At 40.6% G+C, this 10,547-nt stretch overlaps 1 protein-coding gene across 4 annotated transcripts; it reads right to left on the reverse strand.

Annotated features, from left to right (window-relative positions):
* Nucleotides 1-115: 115 nt before the first annotated feature.
* Nucleotides 116-10,319, reverse strand: CASP6 (caspase 6). Of its 4 annotated transcripts, XM_082051259.1 has the most exons (9): nt 9,954-10,305; nt 9,452-9,548; nt 8,319-8,360; nt 7,675-7,717; nt 5,546-5,692; nt 5,036-5,112; nt 4,412-4,587; nt 2,528-2,684; nt 116-1,925 (listed from the first exon to the last, which is right to left on the reverse strand). In XM_082051259.1, the coding sequence occupies exons 5-9, from the start codon at nt 5,659-5,661 to the stop codon at nt 1,687-1,689; spliced, it is 765 nt and encodes a 254-aa protein (XP_081907385.1). In that variant the 5' UTR covers nt 5,662-5,692; nt 7,675-7,717; nt 8,319-8,360; nt 9,452-9,548; nt 9,954-10,305; the 3' UTR covers nt 116-1,686. The 4 variants fall into 4 exon arrangements, with proteins under 4 accessions (XP_081907385.1, XP_081907384.1, XP_081907386.1 ...); XM_082051258.1 differs by lacking the exon at nt 9,452-9,548 and having other exon boundaries at nt 9,958-10,319; XM_082051260.1 differs by lacking the exons at nt 9,452-9,548; nt 9,954-10,305 and adding an exon at nt 8,496-8,688.
* Nucleotides 10,320-10,547: the final 228 nt, after the last annotated feature.

Below are 10,547 nucleotides of genomic sequence, written 5' to 3' on the forward strand. Positions count from 1 at the left end.
GTGGGTTTGTTATGGTTTAGTTTTTGTTTGTTTGTCGTTGTGTTTGGTTCTGTTTGTGGAGGCTTTTTGGTGTGGTTGGTTGGTTTGTTGAGTTTTTTGTCTGTGTTTCTTTTTTTCTTAACCCTATAATGAAGCTGCTGAAGCAAAGTTCTGCAAGGTATTTGTCAAATCCCATGATTAAAATGGAGGCATTCTGCCTGCTGGTAAAATGACAGGGGTGTTTTATAGAACAAGGGCTGTCTTTTCAGTACCAGTTCCTATAGCACAGCAGTACCTCACAGAATAATTAACTTCTGCATTGAGTATTCAGGATTTATTTTCCTGAAATTACTGTTTCCTTTTCCCTAGCTCTGTGCATCGACTCTGCTGGTGTAACACAGTTGTTGGAGGTTAGGCTTGCATCACAATTAAGCTTTTTCAGTAAATTTTGCTGGAAAAGAGAGGCATACCAAACTCATTTACTAGAAAATCGTATTTTATTGAAAGAATTTATCAAAATATCCAAACGTACATGATTTATACAAAGCTTTAAGGCATCCATAGTAATATTTAAGACCTATGACTAAGAACATAGTACATAGGAAGACTTTACTAGAACTGAGCCAGTAAATTTTATACCCAGGAAGGTGGATTAAGACACTTTTCTCAGCTCGAGTTCTCCATTGTCCCCCAGAGTTAAGCATATGTACTGATAATGTAAAAAATAGTAAAAGAAATATTTGCTTCTAGTAAGTATAATGGAAATTAATGATGCTGCAGTAGTAACTATGGTGAAAAGTCCTGTGGTGACAAAAGCACTGTCACTTTTATGAACACAGTGATTGTGGCTCATCTCCATGGGGGCCAAGGGGAGGAAGAGGCTGATCCAACACCAAGGCCTCAAGTATGAAGCTTTGCATATGTTGTATTTTTCAGAGCTGCCTAGAGATGTCCAGCAGTTGTTAAGTGAGCCTGGAACCTTGAAATTATTTGCTTTAGCTTTACAGATGTGTACAAGGTGAGCTTCCCAAAGTCACACTCAGCAAGCTGTGTGTGGTCTCATTTATTTCACAACCGCTTGCTTTTCTCCTGAGGATGCAAAGCACCAGCAAGCTTCAGTTGTGCCCCAAACGTAAACGATGTGCAAGCAAGAAGAAGGTCTTTATCTATATTAATGCTACAATTGTATTCAAGGAATTAAGTTCCTTTTTAGTGTTGAGAGAAAATAAAAAAATGTCTAAAAAGCTCAATAACCCCACAAAAATTGGAAAGGTAGATACTGCTGTCCAGAGACTTTAAAAATTCCCTATATACTCCCTGTAAACTCTGCTCTTGGAGCAAGAAAAACTAATCTAGCGCAACATTTGAAATGTTTTGGAAATAGTTAGATATGCCATAGTTAGACAGCAATCGGGCAAAAAACTTTGAAGAAAAAAAGTAGAAAGTAGAGTATCAATTTCAGTAAAATCTGAGCACCTCTTAATAGTTTTGTACAGTCAGCTTCCCAAATTCCCTGAGATGAACAGAGCTGTAATACTAGCTTTAAAATTGCTTTAAGATTTTAGAAACTGTTGTGTGTACAAATGATTACATTTGATCCCAGTGTTTTTGCAAACAATCTTGTAGAACATTAGCCTCCTGAAGTAAGAGGGTGTGTTTTTCATTTCTGCAGTGGTTATTAGTTAATGGTCATTGTTAAGTAACAATCTACTTAGATTTGGGATGAAAATACAATTTTTTCGTTAACATTGAGGCAAAACAAGGAATCTGTTTTTTTCCTATAGCTCTAATGTCTTTGCAGTTATCCACTTTGCGACAAGATACTTTCCTGTTAACGACAGTAAGAAGTTCTGTGAACTCCAAGGAAGAGCCGTGCTTCCTGAGGGCCTCACACAAATCTTGAATGTACCAAGAGCCATTGATAGTTTCACGATGAGAAAAGTAACCTGTTGTAGAACAGGAACATAAAATTATATCCAAATGTAAACAGTGATGCTACCTAAAAAATATTCATGAGTTACTGCTTGCTAGCTGCATCCATAAGGGATTACTGATGGGTATAAATCTTCCTTTGCCATTATGTAATTTCACTGGCAATTGTAAATGGGAAATGGCTTTGAGATCACTTACGGTGCTCAGCCAAGAGGAGCACGGTTCAGGGACTGGGAGTCTACAGGACCGTATCTGCACATTACAAGACTGAGGACAAGATACATGAAGGACTGGGGAGGACAAACATGCAGTGCAGGGAAATTTATAAGCCACTAGAATCCTACAGTCCTGGAAAAGAGGGGAATGCTTGCTGGCAGCAAACAGCTCAGCAACACTGATGAGAATGTTTCTGCTTGGCAAATTAACTGCATCCTTGATAGTTTATTTTCACTTTTTCCTTAACATGTGAGACTCTTTCCCAGACAATATGTCACTCATCTGACATGCAAAACAGATGACATGGAACTGTACACGTTATTTTGACTGCAAAATGAAGAAGTGTTCAAGGTTGTTACAGTGAAGTATCAGTCATCAGATGTACAATATTAGAACTTACCTTGCGCCACAGAGTAGCACATGATAAAATCTGCACCAGCAGGCAGGGTATAGGCACAAGCTGCATCCACTTCAGTCTCATTGGCAGTAGATTCATCACTACCATCTGTTGAATCCGGAACAATAACTGGATCATCATGTTTATCACCTCGACATGCCTGTTGGTGAGAAATATCATTACACTGTCACCTCTGCCAAGCTCACCTATGTTCGTACACTTCTGACACTAACCAAAGAGGACTTATGTTCATGTAGGTGTTCATGAGTCTGGATTCAAAACGACCCATTTACTTCTCTATCAATTAAAATATTGGTGACAAAGTCCCTTTGCAGGACTCGCTGCAGTTAAGTCCATATCTGTCCTGTAGTGGGGAACCCAGAACTGGACACAGTACTTGTGATGCAGCCTCACCAGTGCTGAGTAGAGAGGAAGAATCACTTCCCTCAGACCTGTTGGCAAGGTAGCGTTGAATAAATTCTCTGAAACACAGCCATCATTATATGCTCTTACACTTTGGCTCATAGTTCAATCTCAAATGTGTTAGTTGAGGGAGGGTATTTTTAATGGGAAGCCAAGAAGTGAGCCCAGTATTGTCAGTGTTGCAGAAAAGCTATACATGGAGGATAAGAAGGTAAGAACGCACTCTCAAAGATACAAAATAGGTAAGAAGCATTACTTAAGAACTATTGCTAAAGAGAGAAACATGAAAATCTTTAATTTACAGTGATGAAGTTCCACTCTTGCTGTTTCCTCCGATTTCCAAAGGTAAATGGTGTAACAATTGTGCCATAAAAGAACTCAACTGATCAACTGAACTAAGTTAATTTTTGTTGAGTACGTGTTATAAATGTTTCTAACTACTACTTACAACTTAAAATTGAAATATGTAAATATTTTTCCATCTTTGCTGCCTGGTTAAAAAAATAATTGAAGTTGAATGAGTCCTAATGAACAATGAATTAACAATGTGCTGCAGCCTTGTGCCTAAGGAAGCTTTCATTTGAAGAAAAGGTAATTCTTAGAAATACTCTATAAACTACTACAATTAACAATCACTGAAGGCCAGGTTCTCATTTAGGTTTGCTAATTGTAATCTGGATAAAGATGGCATAAAGCCCTGTGTAACCTGGCTTGACCCTATAAATGACTCTGCTTGGAACAGGAGGCTGGACCAGAGACCTCCTGCGATCCCTTCCAACTTGCATTTATCCTGTGAACCATGGAATGAAACAGGAGGTTATATATGGGCTTTATTTGACCCCTTAGCACAAGCAGTATTTCTAAGATGATAAAACCTTAAATTGATTAAGTTCTACAGAGATGCAAAAGATTGGTTGTGGACAAAAAAGAAACAAAGCAAAACAAAAATAAGCAAACAAACAAAAAATCAACACTAAAACCAACCAAACACAACACCCACAAAAAAAAAACAAACAACCCAAACACACAAAAAACTTCTGTAAGGATCAAGTAAAGGGACTTGCCTGGAAGGAAACAGTGAAGGGAAGGAGGTTTGATGGCCTCTTCAGCCCAGCCCAGGCCTGTGCGGTGTGAACAGCAGGAACTGAGCTGCTGCTGTACACAGCTTTCTCAAGAAAAGTGGTACTGTCTGCCATTAAATATACACTGACAGTCAATCTGACATGGGCTTAATTACTTCATATTAAATACAGCTAGAATAATTAACACTGGTGTACATAAGGGTTTTTTTAAAAAAAGAATCCTTGTCTTAAATGCCTTGAAGGAACAGTTTTCCGTGCCTTCTTTCCTAAAGATGCAAAAACTTTCCCTCTTGGCAAGACTGTATAATGAAAACTGACGTCTGTATTAAAAGAAAGCATAGGTCAGTGTTCACTCCACTGAATTCAGAAACAGACATCTTACCTGAATGATAAATATCTTCGGTTTTCCTATCAGACTCTGGCACTTGTCTCCTCTGAACATGTCTGTGATCGTCTCAATTTTGATAGGGGCATCAAATGCATAAACATGATCGTTCTCCCCGTGACTCAGGAACACACAAACAAAGCAGTCAGCATTGCTGTGGTCGTCCTTAGAGACTGAAATAGTCAAGTGGTGTTTAGATGACTAAAGAGTGATCTTCAGCTTTTAAAAACATTATATATTTGTATCATATAATGTAATCTCCAATCAGTTCTTTTTCAAATGAAATGTATTTTCAGATAGTGTTATACTGCAGAGATTTGAAGGTTCAATGATTCAACATGGCTGAAGATAAGGACCACTACAAGTAAACAGAATAATGTTATTAACTTTCTCCCAGCTGCAGGTACTTTCTTTCAGCTCTTAGTGACTTCATTAGCTCTCTCCACAGAAGCTTCACTTACATTGCAATAAAATAATCTAAAATCTAACCCTGTACGTCATTAAATTAAAAAACTCCCTTGTGCACAAGAACTATTTTAAGTTAGATGAACAGACAAAATGGAAGAAAAGATACCTGGAAATTCTGCTACAGCTAGACATAACCAATATATAGCTTCCTACCTTCATTAATTTTCTGCAGCACATCAGCTTCTTTCAGATTATCATGAACTCTGACTTCAAATCCAAGGTCTGTCAACCTATTGTTAAAACACATCAGTATTAGTAACAAATCTTGCTCAAATTACATGTCAGTTGCTACTAACTCAGTTTATTTCCCTATGAGTGAATGAGTATTTATATTTATGCATTATTTATGAAAAAAACCTACTAAACTTCATTTTCAACTCAAATTGGTGTCAAGTGCAGGTGTAATACCTAAAGTTACTTCAACGAGTTTGTCCTAAGAGCGGTGTGGACACATTTAAATCACAGGACTTGTGCCAGCAGCTTCTGTGACTCAAAGGAATGTGCCTCAAACCTTTTCTTATTATGGCTTTCTTTGCCAAGGTTGCATAGGTGCTTATATCTGCAAAAGCTTTTGTTCTATACTTAAATGTAAGGTTTAGGTAACTCTTTATTTGACCATGAGTTTAGCTTTTTAAGCTTGAGTAGAGAAACCAAGTTTCTTACCTGCGTTCCAGATTGTTTCTGTCTGCAAGAGTCCCACGTCTGTCTGGCAGCATTAATTGCCAATAAAAGCGCTCGTGATTGAAGATTAATGCAACTCCTCTTCTTTGATGGTTCATTTTGTATTCCTCTGCAGGATCAAGTGTTTGTCTGTTACCAGAGAGAGACAGAAAACATTCTTGATAAATGAGTTAACAGCTAATTTAATTGCCTTCCTATATTCCTGGTAGCTGAGAGTTTTTAACTGACCGGAGACTTTGAGGCTCTAATTTCAGAAGACAAGACCTCAGAATGTGCAATATTTTAGGCAGAGTCTAAATTGCTACATCTTCTTGAAAAGCTTGGGCATGTTTAGCAATTCAGTAGAAACAAGCGTTGGGTCCATACTAGGCTCTATCAGGTAGGTTGAACAGTTTCTCTACAATGTATTTGTATTTTGTCTTGTCTCATTAATAAGGCATATAACTGGACATTAGACTTGGCTCTAATTTTCCAGGTTATGTGTTTAGCTAAATATTATTTTAACATTACTAGATAGTGCATATATACTTATTTGGAACTGTAGCTGTCTGACATTTGCTTTAAGTTTTTCTAACCCAACCTAGTGCTGTATCATAAGCAATAGACTATTAACAGGTGATAAGGTGGTACGCACAGTGCATCTTGCAAAAGGAGAAAAATTTGTATTATTTAACCTAACAAAATGAAAGCTGTGACAATACAACTGTTCATCTAAGTTTTTAGCAACCAGCCAACAAAATCCCAAAGCTGAAAGCCAGTGTTGTTCTGAAGGACATAACAAATGACCAACACAGCCTCTAAGTAGAGTACTTTAAACTATCATGTCATGGCACCAAATGTATGAAGCAGCATTCAGCAACTTTATTATTTTATGAGCAAAACACAACATAGAAGTCTGTGATAGCGTGTTATGGACTGTAACCTCGGACCCAAAAGGACATTTCCAAATGTTGGCATGGAGAGGTATCAGTGCAGGGAATAGAAACTGAAATGTTTCTGGCAACAGCCCTGGCAATAGACATGGCCAGTGCTATAGATGTACAGAGTGACAGTCCAGGTCACGCTGCCCTAGGCCTGGCTCTAGTCAGAGCTGTCATTTTTGGCATGTTGCTGGCTTTTTCCTGCTATGGAATGTTCAGTTCTGGTGCAATTGGTGGAAACTGCTTAGAATATTTACCTGCAAATGTTACTTAAAGAACACAGTTTCATCAGCCAAATGCTTTTGTTTCACTACAAAATGACCCAACTTACCCGTAACTATTTCTGCTTCTTCAGTTTATTATTAACAGCCCCTTAATAAAGCATCTTTTGGTAATGTCTGCATAAGAATTCAAACGGGGAACAGGAATTCTCTATGTCTGTTCAGAATTTGGGGATTTCCATTACAATGGCTGGATAACCAGTAAGAAAAGTTAAGTGAAGTGCTTTATCACACTCTCCCCAATTCGAGTTACTTAACACAGTAAAATGCAAAGATGATAAACTTTAGCCCTGTAATTATGAATGATAATTCACCTGTGCCACTAACAGAGTTTATTCAGATTTTAGTAATTTGTCTTCCTTGGGATTCAGCTAGATGTAGGGCTAGTAGGGTTTTTGGATAGTTGGGTCCCTGGATCCTGTGAATGACCATTAAAGGATGGTTCCTTAAATAGTTCTTCCTCTGCTCACCTGTATTCACTGAGTGGGTAAGGCAAAGGAAGTTATCAGGCAGGTAGTTTACCTTTTCCAGGGCTGGATGACATTGTAAAGTGGAGTAGGAAAATTCATGGAATCACTATGCCGTGGTTTCTTCACTCCTAAAGGAAGAGATTGGTGTGCTACACTCTGTCACTTAGTCTGCCCAATTGTTCCTTAGATTGTGATGGTATTTTTGCCAGTCTCTGCACATTGCCTAACACAGAAGGAGTCCACTCCTAAGAGTCTCTTCTGCATGCCTTTGTGATAAGAAGGGTGGTTCTACACCTGGTATAGCTAAAACTAGAAATGTGTTCTGTAAGTGGGTGGAGTTGAGTTAAATAATCCGGTCACGTTCTTAACAAAATTTGGAAAACCCTGCACCGACCTCAGTGCCATGGGCCATCTCTCTGTTATTACCATCAGAATTTTACCTTATATCAAGTGCATCTACTTCCGTGATGTTCTGATTTCCATCTGTTGGAGAAATCAAAAAGTTCATTCATTAAAAAGAAACAATTTGAACTTGTGCATCCAGCCTTCAAGTTTAGCTGTTCATACGAACCAAGAGCTCATTCACACATCAGATAAGCAGGCATGCAGTTAAACAGCTTCATTAGCATTTGTCTGCACCCACAGCTTTTGAAGCCTGTACTTAAAGTTTTCACTCCAACAGTCTGAATTTTAGGTGGTCAAGACGTGTATTTTATATGTCTCTCTGGATCTGTATCTATGTATCTGTATCTGTATCTATATATCTGAGACTTCTTTTTGAGGCTGGATGCAGCATATCAGTCATAGTAGGTAGTGCAGCAGTATGTATACCTAATAACAAGCAAGACTTACACCTTTTCTTCTGCTAAACTATACAGACATAAATATCTCCAGTAAAAGAATGCGTATAAAGGTAACATTGTGGGAACATGCACATCTTGGGAGAACACAGAACTAAAGCCTTGCAGATGGTTTGGCCAATATATTTATTCCTGTCATACAAACATCTCAATGGGCTATAAAATCACAGCTCCTACTACTACTGGTGGACACTAACTACCACATTATGAAAACTATACTGTACCTGTGGTGGTTAATATAGGTCTGCTATCCACCTGGACTTCACCTGCAATTAGAAAAGAATACAGGTAACTTATACATATATTTTACAAACTACTTTGTATATATGATATGCCCATTTCACATCTGTTTTTCACATCTGGTTAAAGCCTTTTGCAAAACAAACTTAACAGCTATGTACCGATAGAGGAGAAAAGTTCATAAAGCCATTAAAATAAACTTGCAGAAATCTAGACTTGGCTTCAGAAGCTTTTATGTTGAACACCATAGCACAGGAGGGGGTGGCTCAAAGGAAGACACGTGCTTGTAGGTGTTAGTATTTACATGTAATCTTCCCACTGGCAAATATCAATCATGCCTTCAGGTGCTGAGTCTTACAATTACCTGAATGCACAAAAAAAAAGAGCTATTTCAGTTTATCTGAAACACAACATGTAAGTGAGACTAACAATAGAATGCTGAAAAATGAGTATGGATAGAACAGAGTGAAAACATCTGTCCCGTAACTCTGTAGATAATAGGAAGCTACAGATCTTTAAAAGTGCATCTGTATATTTACATTAACACTGTATTTTTGCTTGTGTACCTGAGATCTGGCTGATGGTTTTGCCTCAACTGAAGGGGGAAAAGGTGGTAATCCACCCCCCAAAAAAGCAACAGACCATAAAAACAAAGTCCTCAAACTTTTAGACAGAAAATGTTGTCATGTGGCTACAGGAAGAACAGAACTCCTGGGCCAAAGGAATCCAGGGAAGGATGGTTTTCCTGTTCTTTTAATCCTGTTTTAGCCATTTCCCAGTCATTAGCTTTTCATTGCCACTGTCATACTGCAGTTTTATTCAAGTAAACACTGCTTAAATTATGATTTATGAAAAGCTTTGTTTGTCTTCCACAGGCGTGTTCTAAAAATGGATTGCACTCGAGACTACTTCTTTGCCTTAAATCTCATGAAGATGGATTGTTCCAAAGGTAAAAAAATAATCAGGTATGCACTGGATTACGCTGAGATCTGATATATTTTAATCTCAATAGGGTCTATCACTTGGTCTAAAGGACACAGCACTTAGAAAATACCAGTAACTAAATGGCATAAAAGATATATGTAAGCATAACAGGACCGTCAGGAAACAAACCCACAGAGTTTTTGCTGCTCTGCTCTTCTCTTTTCTCCTCTTCTCTCATCTCTTTTCTCTTCTTCCCTCTTCTTCTCTTTCCTCCTCTTCCCTCCTCTCCTCTTCCCTCTTCTGTTTCTCCTCCTGTTACACATCACCGTTCTTCCTGGCACCCGAACCCCAGCTCTCTAGGGTGCGTTCCCCTCTTTCTGTGCTGCCAACACCCCCCTTTCCCCGCTGGGCTTTACACGCCAATCTGCTTCCGCCTTGGCTGCCGCCCTTCTCCCCGCCGGCCGCTTTTTCCCGCTCCCGTTCCTCCCCTGAAGGGAAGGACAGGGCCCGCTGGCCACCAACGACCTCCGGGCAGCGCTCCCCCAGCCATGGGGGGCTCCGCCGAGGCCCCTCTCCCACAGCCCGCGGGGCGATCGGCACCGCGCCCGCCGCAGGCCGCGCCGAAGCCACTGTGGCCGGGGGCCAACAACCGCCGCCCCCTCCGACCGCGCGGCCGCCATTACCGACCCACCCACCTACCTGCCGAGCGCTGCTGCTCCGAGCCCGACATGACCGCGGACAGAGACAACCCCGCTCCGTGCTGCGCTGGGCAGTACCGAGCGTGCCTCGCCTTCCCGGGCCGGCCCGCCCCCTCGCCCGGCCCAGCCTCCCCCTCGGGGGCAGGGCGTTCACCGCCCTGAAGCGGCGGCACCTCAGCAGCGGCCCGGCGCTCTCCCTGCAGCCCTGAAAACCCCGCTCCGGGCTCTGACCGCTGAACGGTAAAACCTGCCGCCCAGCTGCTGTTTTCCCTTGATTTCTGTCGAGCTAAACTAGGGCCTGATTTCCACGCAACTGTAATTTCATCAAGGGAATTGCAATGTGTCCTTTGCCAGCATCAGTTCCAGAAGGACAAGGAACTGCTGGAGAGAGTCCAGCGCAAGGGCAACGAAGATGATGAAGGCTGAGGGAGCTGGGGCTCTTGAGCTTGGAGGAGACTGAGGGGTGACCTCATTAATGGTTATAAATATGTAAAGGGTGAGTGTCACAAGGATGGAGCCAGGCTCTTCTTGGTGACAACCAGTGGAAAGACAAGGGGTAATGGGCTCAAACTGCCACACAGGAGGTTCCAC

This window comes from Streptopelia decaocto, assembly GCF_964273445.1.
Source record: "Streptopelia decaocto genome assembly, chromosome: 4".
Classification (NCBI taxonomy): Eukaryota; Metazoa; Chordata; class Aves; order Columbiformes; family Columbidae; genus Streptopelia; species Streptopelia decaocto.